Here is a 20,447-nt window from a genome sequence, read left to right as displayed (position 1 = left end):
CAAGTAATAAATATTGCTCTACTGATTAGCAAAATCTATAATCCAATTGTCACTTGTTAATGATAATATTACACATACATTAGAACAAAAAAGTGACTGAAAAAGATAACTAAAATTTATGAAAAGTAAAAATTATTATAATTAAATTAACTGTTGCACTGGTAAAAATGTCAGTGATATTCAGAAATCATCAAAAAGCATAACACTGGTAAGAACTAATTCAATACTAAAATAAATATTAAATTTTATAAGCAAAACTGTTTTATAAATTTCAAGATAGTCTGTTTAAAAATTAATCAACTTTTTGTGTTTAATAGTTTTATCTAATGATATCACTTTTAAGTGATCTTCACATATAATGTAGATTATACCTGTATGTGTGTAAAATATATGTATTAAATTACTAATGACAGATTGGAATTCTATCTAAACAGGTTTTCACATCTAAGCTCTAGTATATCTATAAAAGATATAGAAATAAAAACATTGTGAGACAGAACATTTTAAACCTTTGTTAATAAACATGTAAATTATAAACTTTCATAATCTTCCAATAATTTTAAATACAAACAAAGCTGTACCTTTTTTTTCCAAATTAGTTTTGTAAGTTTAGGCATTATATCCAATATGAGGATCAATCTACACCTATATCTTTGGTTGAATAATTAGCATATGCTAAAGTTTTTTTGTTCATAATCTTTAGGCTTTTCATTGATATTTATTCAAAAGTAAATGTTTACTCTAAGAAGGAAAATCTAACTTTAGATATTCTTACTCTAATTAAAAAATAGCAAATATATTGCCATCATCCATGCTATATGTAATATTCCTTACATTTTCATTTTAAGTATGCTTAAAATGAACTAAGAAAGGAAAACAATTTTTGACATGTTGCTATTGTTTCTTGGAGTGCATTTCATAGAGTTAACTGCCACTAGGTGGCACCAAATACAATAGATACAAATATGAAAAACATACTTTTCATGCATTTCCTTTATGTGTTCTTCTTTTGCTAGGAGTTCAAATTTCAGAGACTTCATGCTTGATGACTGCTTAGTGAGTTCATTAGTTGCATTCTAGATTTAAAATACACATAAATTTAAATAGTCCTTTCAATCTTGTTCTAAAGTAGCATAAAAATAAATGTCATTCTCATGAAGAGAAATTTTCAATTATAGTTATAAATTATATATTTTAAATGTTTATTTTATATTTTATATTAATAATACTACAATATACTAAAGATTTTAGATGACATGCCCAAACAATAGAGATACACATCATAAAACAACTGCGAAGAGTACATTCCCAAAATACATTTATGAGAGATGATGGATTATTTTTGTAAAATGTAAATGTGTGATTAAGTATTTTAATGGTTTAATGAGATAACTTAAAACTAATGCTGGATTTTACTAGTAACTTGTAATAGACTCAATATGGTCACAAATGCTTTGCTGCTCTTCGCATTAAAAGGTGGAATCTGTCTCCCAACCTTTTGAATCTGGACTGGCCGGTCATGTGCTTTGACCAAAAGAATGAGGCAGAAATAAAACTGTAGAAGTATTAGTCCTGGGCCTAAATTCCTGTAGGATGCACCTGTGCCCTCTTTGGAATGCTGCCCTGTCATTTCCTTCCAAAGAATACAGAGGACCCGAAACTGGTTTGGCTCAGTGGATAGAGCATCAGCCTGCAGACTGAAGGGTCCCGGGTTCGATTCTGATCAAGGGCATGTACCTTGGTTGCGGACACATCCCCAGTAGGGGGCATGCAAGAGGCAGCTGATCAATGACTCTCTCTCATCAATATTTCTAACTCTCTCTCAACCTGCCTCTCTGTAAAAAAATCAATAAAATATTTATTTTTTTAAAGAACACAGAGAAAAGACCATTTTAAAAATTTGATTAAATTTCATTATTATTATCATTTTATTACATTTATTGAGGTGACATTGGTCAACATGAACATATAGATTTTGGGTATGGGTTTCTATGTTACAAGTCTGTATATTGTACCCTGTGCCCACCACCTAAAGTTAAATCTTCTGTCACCATATATTAGAACCCACTTCTTCCCTCTGGCAGCCACTACACTGCTGTTTTGTATTCACACATTTCAGTTTTACATCCCACATGAGTAAGTCATATAGATTTGATTTCACCATTTGGAGAAGTACTCAGTTACCCAACTTAAAACCAACCAACCAATTGCCAGGCCCATAAGTGAGGAACTTCCAAGCCTGGTAGTTCCACTTATTTAGAAAGAATGCAGGCATTTTAGGGAACCCAAAAGATTATAAGAAATAATAAATTGCTGTTGATTAAGCTTTGACATGTTAGGATTACTTGTTAGATAGTAATAGGTAATTGATAAAGAATCAATTACCTATTTAGTATTCTTCTGAATACTAAATACTTCTTTACTTTAACATATTAACAATACAACTTATTATTAATGCATTTATACATAGTTACTAGTTTTTCAATGTAGAACAGTTTTAGGGTAATTATTGTCTGCATAGCCTAGGAGCCAGAGATAGCAACTAGAGTGTTAAGAGCCCTAACTTTAAATTCTGACTCAAATTCCAAGTAAGCATGTAATCTGAGACATCACTTAATATTTTGTTTTTTTCCATTTACAAAACAATATTAACATACAGTAAGTAATTTCCTAAATTTAGAAGTATTAAACTAATATAAATATGAGAGCTTTAAAAATATTTGTAGTAATTTTGCTAATCTTTTTAGTAACTACAATCAATTTTTTCTATTAGAACAATTACCAGATTTGACTGACTCATGCTAAAAAACATGTAAATGTGACAAGATGAAACCATTAATCACATAATGTAAATATAAGTCAAATTCATTAGACAGACTTTAAAATTCTTACTGGTATACTATATGTAAATAAAAAACTTGAAATAATTTTCCAGCCAACCTCCTGGATCACAAGAAATAATAAACTGCTGTTGTATTAATTTTTATATTATATATATTAATTTTCTTTTAAAAACCAAGGCTACCTCAACAAGGCAACTGTACTGAATATTAGAAGTTTTAATTAAATATTTGTGTAATGCAACATAAATATCCATTTTTCATATGTTTACTGTCTTATTTCTAGCACTGATAGATGTTCTACGCTAGTAATTTACCAGATAATTGAAGCTTTTGCTTTAATTATTAATCTTAAATTCTCTTTGGAATGACTGCTTATTCATTTAGAAATATGTGCATCTATGATTACATTAAACTAATGATAATACTTTATTATAGTAATATATTATAAATATCATTATATGAATTATGTCATATTACTATATCTATTATATTGTCACTAAATCATTATGTAGTGTTGCCTTTAAAAGCTATTATGATGACATATAAAGGGCTACTTACCCCTACTCTAAATGGTCCCAGACTGCTGCTTTTTAAATTTTATATTTTTACCTTAATTTATTTATATTTCCTTTTTCTCTGTGTCATAATCTCTTGCTTCTCTCAATATTCCTGACTAAAAACAATCATTCAGCCCTTTTATATGCATACCTCTAGACTGCTTCTTCTGAGGTTTTTTTTTTTTTTTTCTGAAAAATTGGACAAGTAAATGTGCTAGAGCTGCATTCAAAATAAAAGGCAACATGCAGTAAATGAAGCCTGACAATATCTTCAGTGGAATAAATTAAGTGGATTTTAAGATTGTTTTTTTATTCTTTTCTGTTTTTAGACTTAAGGCTGCTATTTAGATGGCTCACATGCTGTACCTCTGACTTCTGGAAAATTGAGGGATTACTGAATTATAACAAATGAAAGAATGCCAGCTTGATATGTACTTTTACCAAGATTTTTAAATCTCACAGGTACTCTATTTGATCCTCAAAAGTCCTTATTAAGCATATAGAAAGGTATCCTGGCTTTAAACCTCTGGAGGAGTGAAATAATTTCCTCAGTCAGGTCCTACAAGAAGTTAATGGACAAAGAGTGATCAACCCAGGTCCCCTGACCCTTTTCCAGTTCTTACTATATTATACTTATCTGCAGCATGACTTAAAATCTGGAGTGAAATACATACTTCAAAAATGTCACAGAAGTGAGAATCCATCCTGGTTAGAGTTTTCCTATTTAAGTTTATTAAATATGTATTTTTATATTTTCATAGTGAAAGAGTAAGAAAAAGCATAGACTCTGGAGCCAAATAGCTTGAGTCTGAATCTCAGCCCTATCACTTAGAAGCTATATGCCTTGGACAAGTGAGTTATTCTCTCTGTGTCTCAGTTTTTTTGAATTGTAAAATAGAAATATTAAAACTTTTCATATAGGGTTCAAATGAGAATTAAATGAGTTGATATTTGTAAAGGACTTAGAACTAGCCTGGAAATAAATCATATATAATGGAGTAATAGTTGAAAAAACTATTCTTCATTATTAACATACTGGGAAACTGGAAGATAGCATAGCATGTACAAAAAGGAATGTTTTCAACAATTATAAAGTCAAAGAATCACAAGTATAAAGTGGAGTACTATTTAACCCAGACTGCATAAAGAACTTCAAAATAAACTAAATATAACTACTATAACCAGAAGGAATTTATAGGTCTCTAAATACTTTATTACCTCAATATGAAGTTGGTTATCTTGGAGAAACATGTCTAATATGGGTAAACCAAAATGCACATGAGCACTCCAATTACTGAATGAACCACATATATCTAAGAAGTACACCTAAGAATTTGCTTAGAAAAGCCTAAAATTAATAAAAATTTTAAAAGATGTATATACTAGTAGACCTTTAAGATATTCAAATCCAACCAGTTTTTCTTAATTAAGCATTAAACTATCGGCTAGAAAATAAGTTATTTCTTGGAAAATTTTGTTAGCAATTCGATACCTAGTATGGGCTGAACAAAGTTCATATGTTGAAGTCCTAACACCTACTGCCTGAGAATGTGACTGTACTTGGATAGGATCTTTAAAGAGGTAATTAAGGTAAAATGAGCTCATATGGGTGGGCCTTAATCCAATATGTCTGGTGACCTTATAAGAAGAGATTGGGACACAGACCACACACACTGAGATACAACCATGTGAGGACACAACAAAAAAATCGCCATACAAGCAAAGAATAAAGGCCTCAGAAGAAACCAGTTTATACCTTGATCTTGAACTTCTAGACTATGAGAAAATAAATTTCTATTATGTAAGCCACCCCATCTGTGGTATTTTGTTATGGCAGCCATAGCAAACTATTACCATATTGAAACAAAAAGTTGTAGTAGCAGAAGTATTATGTATTTAGAGGAAACTGATATTGTAGAGTACTTCCAGATTGAAACATAAAACAAGACCAAAGCAAAGATTTATCCTTTTTATCCCTATGCAGCCTGATTAGTGTTCTAGGACTCCAGGGTAGATATAAACAATGTCACTTCAAACTTACATCAAGCATGATCTATTGCTTTAGGCATTCTCATTAGTGTCACCTTTGTGACTCACATATTCCTCCAAAGTGAGAGATAATTTCTAGGTGGGTAAAAACTTACACCATGAGAGACTTAATGTAAATAACATAGATTTTCATATGGGCCTATTATTACCAAAACTAGGTTAGACCAGCGGTCCGCAAACCGAGGCTCTCGAGCCACAAAGACCCTTGGATAGGATGAACAGTTAATATTGTTCATCAGGTTTTTTAATTGCCTTGGGTTCTTTTTTTAATTAATAAACTTTTATATTTTTAAGAATAAATTTTAAAATCTAATAATTTTAAACCTTGTTTTTTCTGCCCTGGGAACTGAGAAGCAAACTTGTTTATATGTAAACTTGCCCTTAGGCTATCAAAAGGTGTAGCCATTCAAATGTAAATGAACACATTGTTTAAAAATAGCTGCTGGCTGGAATTGGATTGCCTGTTCTGGGTGGGAAGGGCTTGTCCTCCCCTTTCTCCATTAAAATTAAGGTGTTAGCTTTAAAACTTCTTTTTGGCAAGATACCTTAAACTTTCAGAACTTTAAATTTTTCAGGTAGCAAATCAATTACTTAGCATTTTCTCAAATCAATAATACCTCCACATTCCCAAGGATACACTTCAAACAAAAGACACATCCAAATAGATCAACCAACCTCATCCAGACCCCACACAAGGCACTCACAGATCAACACCCCAGCGCTACCACAACTCAACACATCCAGATCTAAGCCTTCATCACTTGATTCAGCAGACCCTCAAGTTCCCCCGAAAGTTTCCAGCCATGTCTGAGAGGCAGCCCTGGGGCATGGGCAGGAGAGGAGCGAGCTGTTCCAGGCCCGGCTGCTGCCATTCCGGGCCTGGCTGCTGCTGCTCCTAGCCTGGCTGCTCCCGATCTGGCTGCTCCGGGCCTGGCTACTGCCGCTCTGCACCCAGCTGCTCCAGGGCTGGCCACTGCTGCTCCGAGCCCCAGAAATACATTTTATAAAGACACATGCACCAAAGCCTAAAACTATTTTTCTCACATTTCTATTATGTAAGATATTTAAACTTATAAAATGTAGTGGTTGAGGCAAGTTCTGTACATAAATACTGTCTAAGGAATATTGTATTTAACAAGCATCTAAAATAACTCATGTGTATATCTGATTATTTAAAAAGCAAAATACTATCAAGCAATGATATATTCATTTACTTTAAACTCAATCATACTTTATCTTATTAGTAATTGCTCACTTGAAAATATTATTGAAGAGTACACACATATTTTAATTGACAATGACTGAGATATTTGACAATTCAGTATTTAATAACCTCTTAATAGTCATAGTTATTTCCAATCAGAATTTTCTTTCCATCGCTTCTCATTATAGTAATGGTACCATATACATTGCCCCTTTAGCTTCCAGCTAGCAATCTCCTCTGAAGAAAATATTTGATAAATAAATGAGTATTATTAAACAGCAAGGTAATTCTTATTAAATTAAGGTCAGCCTTACTTTAAGTTGTTGACAGTTTCACCTGGACTTAACTCCTATTTTTTAAAAGTATATTTAATTAATTTTTTACAGAAAGGAAGGGAGAGGGATAGAGTTAGAAATAGTGATAAGAGGGAAACATTAATCAGGTGCCTCCTGCACACCCCCTACTAAGGATGTGCCCACAACCAAGGTACATGCCCTTGATCGGGATCAGTCCTTAGGCCAACACTCTCTCTATCCACTGAGCCAAACCAGTTAGAGCAACTACTATTTGTTATAAACAAAAGGAACACTGCTTTTTATTCTTACTCTCAGGTTTAACTTTCTGAAATCTATTAAACCCACCCACCTCTGCTCTGTACTTCTCCCTCCCCTCACTTGCCTCCAGCTCCCTCACCTGCAACCAACAACAACCAAAGTAAAATAATAGCAAGTGTGTAAAGGGAAGCATTCTACTTATGTTGCTAATTACATATTTGAAAGGAATTCTGTTCAGTGTAGGGAGGAATAGGGGGGGGGGGCAGAGAGAAGTTGAGCAATAGAATAGAATGATAATGTTCAGTTTTCATTATCTCTCAAGTTAGGATGATATCATGGTGTGTTGTAATTTTTTTTTCCAAGAGAATAGTATTATGAATTACTAGATAAGAATCTACCTGGCTAAAATAGGAAGATGAGGTCAAACAGTTTTAATAATTTTTTGATTATTTGTACCATAATTTACCTTTGTTACTAGAAATAAATTAGAATACAAGTGTCTTTAAAATTCAGTAAATGATTATGTTTTCATCTTTAATAAAAATTATAGTCACCTTTAGTTTGCACTGTAATTGCTTCATTTCCAAATCCATGCTCCTTGAAGGACCAAGTGATGTAACTTGTATCCGTGGAATTGTTACCTGGGAAACTTCTGCCAAACTTGTGATTTCAGATGAGGACTCCAATTTCTTTAATAAGTCTTCTTTTTCTTTCCGAAGATCAGCCAAATCCAAATTTAGCTTCTTTAAAAAAAAAAAAAAAAAAAATGAAAGTAAGTTACATTTCGTCTAACACTTATCAGCATAATTCTACAAGCAGAAAAATGCTAAGGAAAAGAAATAAAATGAATTATAAAATAGCTATTATAAAATTTATAAGCTCTATGAGTTTTTTTCTTAAAGTTGTAGGGCTTGTAAAGGTTAAAACAAAAATGGACCAGCTGTACTCAATAGCTTTTGGCTGGCTGGCCTTCACTCATGATGTGCTATTTCTATGGCTTCACATATATATGGGTGAGCCAGAGATTCACATATGTGATAACCTTGACTTCAGGGCTGATGTACTTAACTGGTAAAAGCCAAGCTGGAGCAGGACGAGATAACAGATGTTAGTTGTTTATTCCACAGGGTAGGTCTTACCATTCTATATAGCAGCCAAAATGCTTCTCATTTAGCAACATAAATGTTAAGTCCAATTAGCAGAAGAGGCTTATTAGAGATTTAGATAAAATAAATAGCATATAAACAAATTTGCTCACTCTTATGAACTTGATTGATAGTTGACAAGTCCTCTTTGTAATGTTGAGGTAGACTGCACTAAACTCCTTACATCTGAATTTTTAATAGCAAGCATTTTACTAAATGACTTACTGGCGATGTTTTTATGAAACCATGTAGAAGAAACTGTTTTAATGTTATCCCTGCTCACACCAATCTGTCGTCAGCAGAATGCCACCAAGCTGTAATGGCATAGCAACCCAGAGCTCCTGAAGAGGATAACTGCACTATTTTATTATTCCAAAGAAACTTATAATATGGCAGTTTAGCATAAGGAACAATTAGACAAAATGGTACTGAAATCTCTCAGAGGGGGGAAATCTGTCTTTGTTAAGAATTCTAATTTAAAAACAGCAAAAGATATAGCTAATGTGCAGAGTAATATAAGACATAATAAGTTAAGTATAAACACTATATTTAAAAACTTCTAGAAACTATACAAATAAATCTGTAATTGCATATTCATCTATGTATGCATGTGTATACTGTTAAATATGAGTATTTCAGATCATTGATTTAAAACTAGGGCTTGATATATTTGATATTATATTAGGTTTTCATGAAATAAAAAGTATGCTTGCTAAAAAAATTTTTCTTTGATTATATTTTAACTTATGATCTAAAAGTATGTTTCTATGGAATCTCAAGAAGAATTCATTCATGAGTCTTCCAAAAGGTACATAATAATTAATATCTAAAAGCAAACTCATAATATTCCTAAAACTGAAAATCTTACTGGTTACCATCCAAGCTTGTATCTATCTCCCTCCCTCCTTATTGATTTTCTATGTCCAATCAATTGTCAGGTCCTACAAGTTATGTAATGTTACTCATATTCATTCCCCACTGCCACTTTTTAATGGAGACTCTCAATGGAGGACTGCTGGCTCCCAACTACTTGTCTGCCTTCCTTCCGGATTGCCCCTAATCACTTCTGCCTGCCAGTCTGATCACCCCTTAACCACTCCCATGCCAGCCTAAATGATGTCTAACTGCTCCCCTGCCAGCCTGTTTGCTCCCAACTTCCCTCCTCTGCTGGCCTGGTCACCCCTAACTACCCTCCCCTGCAGGGTTGATTGCTTCCAACTGCCCTCCCCTGCTGGCTTGATTGCCCCCAACTGCCCTCCCTTGCAGGCCTGGTCCCTCGCAACTGCCTTCCCCTGCTGGCCATCTTGTGGTGGCCACCTTGTCTCCACATAAGGGCAGGATCTTTGACCACATGGGGGCAGCTATCTTAATCTTGTGTATTGGAGTGATGGTCAATATGCATATTGCTTTTTTATTAGATAGGATAGAAGCCTGGTACATGGGTGGGGGCCAGCTGGTTTGCCTTGAAGGGTGTCCCAGATCAGGGTGGGGGTTCCTTTGGGGTGTGGGACAGCCTGAGCGAGGGTCCTGTGCTGGTTTGCAGGCCAGCCACGCCCCCTGGTGACCCAAGCTGAGGCCCTGGTATCTGAGATATATTTATCTTCTACAACTGAAACTTTGTAGCCTGGAGCAAAGCCAAGACTTCTGCTCACTCTGTGGCAGCAGCCATTTCTGTTGAAATTTATGTATCTTCTATAATTGAAACTTTGTAGCCATAAGCGGAGGCCTGGGCTGGCCAGGACAGGTGGAAAACCTGGCTTCCTCTGTCACCAGGGGCAACCCTAGCCTGCTCTCTCCAGCTCCTGTGGCTGCTGCCATTTTTCATGGGATTTGTCTTCTCTAATTGAAACTTTATATCTTTGAGTGGAGGCCTGGGCCAGCCAGGCTGGGGAACCCCAAGTCTCCTGCTTGCTCTGTGGCCGTAGCCATCTTGGTTGGGTTAATTTGCATACTTGCTCCGATTGGCTGCTGGGTGTGGCTTGTGGGTGTAGTAGGGGTATGGTCAATTTGCATATTACTCTTTTATTAGATAGGATATATCGATAGATTGTTGACAGTATTAGAGATGTTTCCTATTTGTCCCCCCTATATCTCTCTTCAACTAGCCTTATCCTTCATTCTTTTTATACATACTATGTAGTAGGAAAGGTACTAACTCTGTTTTCAATGATAAAAACTAAACCTATTCTTGCCTTTAGGTAGTTACCAGACTATAACCTAGAAATATATAAAGAAATAAAACAGAGACTAGGGAACTGCTGCTGCCTTTAACATTTGTCTGGTAAGTGCTTGTTATAGCCAGTTTCCTTCCATTTATCCCTCTTATTTCTTTTGTCAAATGTCTCCTCGATGCTAGATGGAACATTAAAGACCACAGCTACAAAAACCACTCCTATACTTTCCAAAGGGGTAGGATCACCAATAAACAGAGGGCAGTCCTGAGAATATCAAGGGTCTCTCCTCCAGGCTTGGTAAACATTTTATTTATTTATATTTTTTATTTTTATTATTTTTTAAATTTTATTTTTTTATTAAATTATTATCTGTGTACATATTTTAACATTGCCCTCCCCAAACATTTTAATGTTCAAGAATGAATTATCAGAAAAAAATCAAACAAAGCCTACGAAAAACATTTTATTCTACAGTGCAAGTGAAAAGAAGTAAAGGAAATGAAAGGCTTTTGTGAAAAGTAAAGGACTTAAAAATTAAAAATTGTTCCATTTTAGATACTCTCAGATCTTGATGCCTCCAAAGAAGAAAATACTCAATATTTGCCTATTCAAGAACATGCTACTAGTTGTGACACATGTAATTAAAATGCTTTTGAGTATTCAACTAGTTTAGGAGCAGTGTTCAAGGGAAAGAAATAGGATGTGGTAGAGCTTTTTACTTCTAATAAGAGGCAGATTCTGACCTAACATTTTTTTGAACAGTGGCCACACTATAGCATTGAAAGATACTGTTCAGTTCTCCCTATATGTTTTTTACCACTGGATTGGAAACAATGTAATGAGCCATTTAAAAAATTTGGAAAGCATTTTTAGTTTGGATAGTGTGGACTTAAAAGGAGACACCTGGAAATTCTAAAAAAAAATCCATCTAAGTGCGAGGTTGAATGTCAGGGTCACAGGAGCTGGATTTCTGGGAAGTCTACAGAGGAAATCGTTAGTGGCAGGAGGATTCCTTCTAGTCCATGCTGGGGCAAAAGTTAGATGTCAAATGTTGGAAAAGATCAATAAGTAACCAGAATTAAAAATGAGGGTCAGTTCTCATCTATAAGAATGTTGGCATCTGTTATTTTCTTTCCCCTTTTGAAACCCAAATACCTTGACATTCAAAGTAGGAAAAGCAATCATTAAGTGGAAATAATCTGTTTTCAATTTTTTACCAAAATCTTTAATCTTGAATTCTGCATACGATTGAGAACATTAAATGAAGGTATTTCATATTAAATACATAAATAAATTCATTTATATCTCCCAATAAGATTATTCTGATACATACTTGAGTAGAAGCAGTAATTTTAATTAATTATTTTTTATTTCATAGAGGAAGGGAGAGGAAGAGAGAGATAGAAACATTAATGATGTCAGAGAATCATTGATTGGCTGCCTCCTGCACATCCCCTACTGGGGATCAAACCTGGACCCTTTAGTCCACAGGCCAATGCTCTATTTATTAAATCAAACCAGCTACAGATAGAGCAGCAATTTTAAAATCTTATTATTGTGATTTTTAAAATTTATAAGATCATAATTTTGTTACCAGAATCAAAATAAAAGAGACTGAGAAAACAATATCTATGTAAATCCTATGGGCAAGAATCTCCTAGAAAGTAGTCATAATATTAATGATCTTTCTCCCTCTGTGAATAGAATCAATATTCTTTCATTGGGAATATTATTCTTTTTAAAGGAACAAAACTAAAAAAAGTTTTTTTTGTGCATTGTACATATATAAGACTAAAAGTAAAGTCACTTAATTAAAGCATTATATGAGATACAAAGAAAATTACATGGGTTTTGAGGTCGCTAGGAGAATATTTTCCACACAAGTACTTATCTACAAAAATAAATGGCTCAGATTAATAACTTTCAAATTAGTAACAAGTGTTTTATACTTAAAACATGAATTTTCCTTTGTTATGATACTTGAGATCTTTCAGAAAAGGAATTAAAATTTTAAACCACCAACCAAAACGAGGAAAAAGAACAAAAATCTTAGGCAGATATGAGATTTATAGAAAAATTTCTTATGAAAAATATACTGAATTACTACATCACCCATTTATAAACCATTTTCTGACAAATGCAGTTATTAAAAGCCTACAAGATGTTTCACAAAATGTCAAGCAAATGAAGGTAAGCTAGAGGACTTTTTACCAATGCTTTTGCTAGTAGTTAGACTTCAGTAGCCTTTAGAGACCATTAAGTACCCTTTGGCTAATTGGCCAATGGTAGATTAATCCTCTTTTTATTCTAGCAGCACTATTTAACACCCTTTACACTCTGTCAGTATAGTGTTTGAATGACAAAATAATATTGTGCATGAATAATAAGCAGAAAAGATAAATTAACATTTCATGTTTCATATGCCATACCTATGTGTCAGAAGAACTTTCTTTATAAGTCACTGACATTCAACTTTTTAAAACAATCTCATGTTGACATCTTATTGAGGTGAATCTTCCTAATTACTGCTAATTGCCTATCAAAAAAAACTCTATTCATGAAGTGCAGTTGTCTAGTACAGATGAACCCAGCTCCAGTGTGCACATTAAAGACAAAGCTTGACACTTATGGTGCTACTTTGTTATAAGGTCATACTAAATATGGTTAGCAATTAACAAACCAGTTTTTTATGGTACTGAAAAATGCCAATCTGTCTTGATGTGTTCAAATTAGATTCTGTCAGAGAAATATGGATATCTGCATATGGATAAGAGAGAGAAGTATACTCTCAGTAACATTTACAAAAAGTAAGTTAATTCAATGCCCCTATACTTTGTCATGTAAGTTCCAGGTAATGCCCAATTAAATAATTATTTTCTCAATATGTTTGAGTATGATTTCTCAAAGTGAAAATCACTATTATCTCAAGGGTTAAATTATTTTAAAAAGTTTATTAATACTTTAAATTCTCAAAACAACCCTTGATACTGAAAACATTTAAGATATATTTTTAATAGTCTTGACATTATAGGCATTTATAATAAATATTATTCTGTGATACTAGCAATATAGTATGCTACAAAAAAATTTGAATAACTAAATTAATGAGCCGAAACTGGTTTGGCTCAGCAGATAGAGCATTGGCCTACAGACTGAAAGGTCCCAGGTTCCATTCCAGTCAAGGGCATGTACCTTGGTTGTTGGCACATACCCAGTAAGGGATGTGCAAGAGGTAGCTGATAAATGTTTCTCTATCATCCATGTTTCTAACTCCCTATCTCTCTCTCTCTCTTCCTCTCTGTAAAAAAATCAATAAAATATTTTTTTAAAATAACCAAATTAATGAATATTAACTGAACTGAAGTTAAACCACATCACTTAAACTTCTACCCACACAACTATGGAAAAATGATCAGTAAAAATATATGCAAAGTTTGGAAAATTAACTAATACAACTGTCTTTCAAGTATTCATAAAAAAACATGATATATTTATAACAACAAGAGCTGAGTTGCAGGTTGGTTATTTCAAATTCTCTATTTTAGTTAATGAAAATAAAAGTCTCTGTGAAATTTAGATACCAAATATAAATACAGATACAGACATTCAGAATGGAAAGTATATTCAGAATAATTCATCATTACTAGCATAAGAATTTCTCAATGTTCTATAGTAATAGTACCAGTTTAGTTTTAGCCCTCTTAGCCATTTGATCTACACATGGTATTCTTCATAATGACTATCAAGTTACAATGTTTTCCCACTCTGAGTCCCTTCATCAATAGGATGAGAGAGGATAGCAGTGGCATCCAATGTCTCAAAGGATAAACTGAGCAATTCTTTCTAAAGCCCTCTTTTTCACTCTCTTTCCCCTATTTTATATAAATTCAGCAAGTCATATAGAAATATCTACTACTCATATGTATTGTATACACATATCCTTTTTAATTCTATTCTCCCTGATCCCTTTGTCAATATTTTTCTCAGTAATTTTAGTTTTGTGGGAGCAAGAAGAAAAAAATCCACCCCAATTAAAATACTCAAACAATGAAAATATACCGTATTTTCCGGCGTATAAGACGACTTTTGAAACGAACAAAAGCCTGCTCAGATTGGCCAGAGTCAGAGAGGCGGTCTATTAAAAAAAAGAACTGGTGGTGCCTCGGAAGAGGGAGGTAGTCTTATACAGCGAATATAGGCCTAAACCTATGTTTTAACTGTAAAATTAGGGGGGTCGTCTTATATGCTGGAAAATGGATAAATAAATAAATAATTGAATAAATAAGTAAGTGAATTTGCCAAATCATCAAAAAAAATATTACTTGGTGCTTCAGTGTGATATTAATTCTGTATCTAAGTAAAAAAAACAGTCATAATATTTCAAGTGAAGTTATGGAGAATGACTGAGTTATCAGGAACAAAGACTATCAAATTACAGAATATCTGCAGAAGTCTCAGGAAGTCTGTCTCATCCTCCTCTAATTTAACTTGGTTTTCCTAAGTAACAGATTTTAATACTTTTATTTGACTGTTTTACCATCCTCTTATGATGATACTGCTTCTTATTGTACTGTATTTTATTGTACAAAAAGGTAGTTATGGACTGGCCTGAGGAAACTAATGCTCACATACAGTATTGTTACTCAATGGAAGTGAGAGTCTACACAAAAATTGGTCATAATACTTGATGCGTATATAGATTTCAAAAGATATTGATATTCTTTAAAAGAATTTTTGAAGACACAGGTTAGCTGAGTGGATAAGAAATCATGACCCATATATCTGTTGTCTATAGGAAACCCAAGTCAGAAAAATGGTCTCACACAGACTGAGAGTGAAAGGATGGAAAAGGTTTATCAGGTGAATGAAAATGGAAAAAAAGCTAGTGTAGCAATACTTCATCTGACAATTTAGATCTCAAAGTGAATGACATATCAAGAGATAAGGAAGGCTACTTCATAATATTACAGGGAGCAATCCAACAAGAACATATAACCCTGGTAAACATATATCACCCAATACAGGAGCACCCAAATACACTAAAAGAAAAAGCTTTTGGAAGATGTTAAGGGAGAGATTGACAGCAATATAGTCATAATAGGTTACTTTAATAACCCACTAACATCACTGGACAAATCTTCTTAAAAAAAAATCAGCAAAGAAATAGCAATCCTAAATGACTTACTAGATTAGATGGAATTAATTGATATCTACAAACCCCCAAAGCCACAGAATATACATTTTTGTCAAGTGTACATGGGCCATTTTCAAAGACATACCATATATTGGGTCATGGGCAAAGTCTCTTCAAATTCAAGAGTATAGAAATCATATCAAGCAACTTCTCAGATCACAATGGCATAAAACTAGAAATCAACTACAATAAAAATAATTTTTAAAAAATCAAACACATAGAGACTAAGCAACATGCTATTAAACAATGACTGGGTTACCAGAGAGATCAAAAAAGAAATAAAAAGCATCATGGAAACAAACTACAATGAAAACACAATAATCCAAATCTATGGGACACAGTGAAAGCAGTCTTGTGATTGAAGTTCATAGCTCTACAATCCTACTGCAAAAAATAAGAAACAATGGTAATAAATTACCTAACTCTACAACTCAAAGAGTTAGAAAGAGAGCAACAAGAAAATCTCAGTGTAAGCAGAAGGAAAGGGAATAATAAAGATCAGAGCAGAGTAGAGATAATCGAAATAGAGACCAAAAAAAAAAAAAAAAAAAAAAAAATACAAAAGATCAACAAAACCAAGAGCTGGTTCTTTGAAAGGATAAACAAGATTGATAAACTTCTAGCCAGGCTCACCAAGAGGCAAAGAGAAAGGACCCAAATAAACAAAATCAGAAATGAAAGAGGTGAAATAACAACCAATCACACAGAAATAAACATGATAATGAAAAAATTCTATGAACAACTCTATTCCAAAAAAAGACAACCTAGAAGAAATGGATATATTCTTATCAAATTACAAGCTCCCAAAATTCAACGAAGAATAATTAAAAAAATAAAAAATAAAATTAAAAATTAAAAAAAAAAACCTGAATAGGCAGATAATTACCAAAGAAATTGAAACAGTGATAAAAAAAAAAAAAAAAAAATCTTCCAGCAAACAAAAGCCTTGGTCTAGATGGCTTTACAAGGGAGTTCTACCAAGCATTCAGAGAAGATCTAAAACCTATCATCCTCAGACTATTCCAAAAAATTCAAGAGGAAGGCACATTTCCAAGCTCTTTCTATGAAGCAAGCATTACCCTAATCCCCAAACCAGATAAAGATAGTACAAAAAAAGAACTACAGACCAATATCCTTGAGGAACATAGATGCTAAAATCCTTAACAAAACTCTAGCAAATTGGATTCAGCAATATATTAGATAGATCATACACCATGACCAAGTGGGATTTATTCTGGGGATGCAAGGATAGTAGAATATCCATAAATCAATAAATGTGATACATCACATAAACAAACTTAGAGACAAAAACCACATAACCATATCAATTGATGAAGAAAAAGCATTTGACAAAACCCAACACCCTTTCTTTAAAAAAAAAAAAAATATATATACATATATATATATATATATATATATATATATATATATATATATTATTGATTTTTTTACAGAGAGGGAGAGGGATAGAGAGTCGGAAATATTCATAAGAGAGAAACATTGATCAGCTGCCTCCTGCACACCGCCTATTGGGGATGTGCAACCAAGGTACATGCCCTTGACTTGAATAGAACCTGGTACCTTTCAGTCTGAAAGCAGATGCTCTATCCAATAAGCCAAACTGGTTAGGACCAACACCTTTTCTTAATAATAATAATAATAATAATAATAATAATAAAAATAAAAAAAAAACCTCTTAGCAAAATGGGAATAGAGGGATCATACTTCAACATAATAAAAGCCCTATATGACAAGCCTACAGCCAACATCATACTCAATGGACAAAAACTAAACCATTTCCCCAAGAAGAGGAACAAGACAAAGAAGCCCATCCTCCCTATTCCTGTTTGACATAGTACTAGAAGTAATAGCCATAGTGATCTGACAAGAAGAAATAAAAGGCATCCAAATTGGAAAATAAGAAGTAACACTGTCCTTATTCAAAGATGACAGGATACTATACATAGAAAACCCCAAAGACTCCATCAAAAAACTGCTAGACCTAATAAGTGAATTTGGCAATATAGCAGGATACAAAATTAAGACCCAGAATTCTATGGCCTTTTAAACACCAATAATGATTTCACAGAAAGAGAAATAAAAAAATAAAAAACAAAAAATAAACAAAAAACAACAACCATAATTCCATTTACCATTGCACAATTAAGATACCTAGGAATGAACTTTACTAAGGACATAAAAAACCTATAATTGGAAAGCTACAGGACATTGAAAAAGGAGATAGAGGAAGACATGAACAAATGGAAGAACATATCATGTTCATGAATTGGTCGAATCAACATCATTAAAATGTCCATACTACCTAAAGCAATCTATAAATTCAATGCAATTCCTATTAGAATATCATAGACATATTTCGAAGATCTAGAACAATCTCTCCAAAAATTCATTTGGAATAAAAAAAGATCCCAAATAGCCACAGCTATCCTGAGAAAGAAAAACAAAGTTGAGGGATCAGAATACCAGACATTAGGCTATATAACCAAGCCACAATTCTCAAAACTGCCTGGTACTGGCAGAAAAACAGACATATAGACCAATGGAACAGAATAGATAACTCAAAAATTAACCCAAGCCATTATACTCAATATTTGAGAAAGGAGACAAAAGCATACAATGGAGTCAAAACAGTCTCATTAATAAATGGTGCTGGAAAATTTGGTCAGATACATGCAAAAAATGAAACTAACCCACCAACTTAACACCATACACGAAAACAAATTCAAAATGGCTAAAGGACTTGAATGTTTGTCGGGAAACCATAAAAATCCTACAAGACTCCATAGGTAGCAAAATTGCAGACATATGTTCTAGCGATATCTTTACAGACACAGCTCCTAGGGCAAGAGAGACTAAGGAGAAAATAAACAAATGGGACTACATCAAAATTAAAAGCTTCTGCACAGAAAAAGAGACCATCAACAAAACATCAAGAAAGCCCACTGCATGGAGAACATATTTACCTATGTTATCTCCGATAAGGGTTTAATATCCAACATTTACAGAGGATTCATACAACTTAATAAAAGGAAGATAAACAGTCCAATCAAAAAATGAGCAAAGAATCTAAATAGACACTTTTCAAAATAGGATTCAGAAATACAAGAGACACATGAAAACATGCTCAAAGTCACTAATCTTCTGAGAAATGCAAATCAAAGCAATAATGAGGCACCACCTCTCACTTGTCAGAATGGCTATCATTAACAAATCAACAAACAACAGGTGCTGGAGAGGATTCAGAGAAAAAGGAACCCTCCTTAACTGTTGGTGGAAATATAGACTGGTGCAGCCATTGTGAAAAACACTATAGCATTTCCTCAAAAATTTAAAAATGGAACTGCCATTTGACCCAGTAATACCACTTCTAGGAATATATCCCAAGAAAAAAGAAACACCAATCAGAAAGAATATATGCACCCCTATGTTCATGGCAGCACAATTTACAATAGCTAAGATTTAGAAACAGCCTAAATGCCCATCAGCAGATGAATGCATCATAAAACTATGGTATATCTATACAATGGAATACTACGCTGCTATAAAAAAGAAGGAATTCTTACCATTTGCAGTAGCGTGGGTGGAACTGGAGAGCATCATGCTAAGTGAAATAAGCCAGTCAATGAAAGAAAAATACCACATGACCTCATTCATTTATGGATAATAAATAACATTATAACCTGATGAACAAAAAGATAGATACAGGGAAGCATTGAACAGACTGTCAAATTACAGTGGGAAGGCTGGGGAGGTGTGCGGGGTGGAGAGGTAAGAGATCAACTTAAGACTTGTATGCATGCATATAAGCATAACCAATGGAAACAAGACACTGGGGGGAAGGGGTATGTATCAGGGGGTAGGAGAGGCCGGAGGAAGGTCAATGGGATGAGGGGAAAGAGGCATATGTACTACTATTTGTAATACTTTAAACAATAAAATAAAAGAATTTTTGACTTGTAAAAATGTATGTGAGACTATGATATATTTCTGTAATTCATATTTTATAAGATAAAGCATTTTCAATAAATATGCCTCTAAAGAGCATGTATATATGAACATTAAATTTATTTAAATTATTCTGGAATCAATTCATAAGGATAATGTTATATCATGCTAATATAAAATATTCAACTTTTGGAATAATAAACCCAAAGGCTTAGGATTGTAATTTCTACCTCCAACTTTATATATTAAAACTAGTATAATAATATACATTGATAAGTATGCCCTAAATATAAATAGCATGTTACTATTTAGAAATTGAAATATTTTACTGATAGGGTCAATAGTTAACTATCTTTCCTCAGATGTAATACATCTAAGTTTTGAAAACAAATTACTTGGATGAAACCCAGTTGGAGAATTTTAAAACTCCTACAACTCATTACAAATTTAACAGCGGCATTACTAAGTCTTCATGTGATTTTGATTAAATTTATAAATATACCCTACTAAAATTCTCAAGGGAAGCAACTCAATGCTTTTCTCTATTTCCTGTGTTCATTTCAAGAAAGTAAAAAAATGAAAATTTCTTTAAAAGAATATTTTTTACAGTGTTTGAATCTGATAAAAAAAGTTTTTGATATCACTTTAAAAATGAGATTCTTGTCATTAAAAACTAATGCGTGTGAAAATTACTAAAAAAATTACCTTTTGTGGTATAGACTAAAAAAATTATTTTAAAAAAGTAAATAAGAGATTTATAA

General features: G+C 33.2%; 1 protein-coding gene across 6 annotated transcripts in view; it reads right to left on the bottom strand.

The window, feature by feature from the left end:
* Positions 1 to 20,447, bottom strand: part of CNTLN (centlein) — a 227,117-nt gene that overhangs the window by 39,924 nt on the left and 166,746 nt on the right. For 5 of the 6 annotated variants that reach the window (XR_006741321.1, XM_036434125.2, XM_036434127.2 and 2 more), the window contains 2 exons: positions 7,762 to 7,950; positions 979 to 1,076 (listed from right to left, as the gene is read on the bottom strand). Coding sequence is in view for 5 of the 6 variants with exons in the window: in XM_036434125.2 (XP_036290018.1) it covers positions 979 to 1,076; positions 7,762 to 7,950 (287 nt within the window). In the remaining variant the exon portion in view is untranslated. The remainder of the gene's footprint in view (positions 1 to 978; positions 1,077 to 7,761; positions 7,951 to 20,447) is intronic. The other variant, XM_045580268.1, reaches the window with a different exon arrangement.

The sequence above is a fragment of the Pipistrellus kuhlii genome, unplaced genomic scaffold (genome assembly GCF_014108245.1).
Source record: "Pipistrellus kuhlii isolate mPipKuh1 unplaced genomic scaffold, mPipKuh1.p scaffold_m20_p_12, whole genome shotgun sequence".
Taxonomy (NCBI): Eukaryota; Metazoa; Chordata; class Mammalia; order Chiroptera; family Vespertilionidae; genus Pipistrellus; species Pipistrellus kuhlii.
This window is presented reverse-complemented; position numbering and strand designations above follow the sequence as displayed.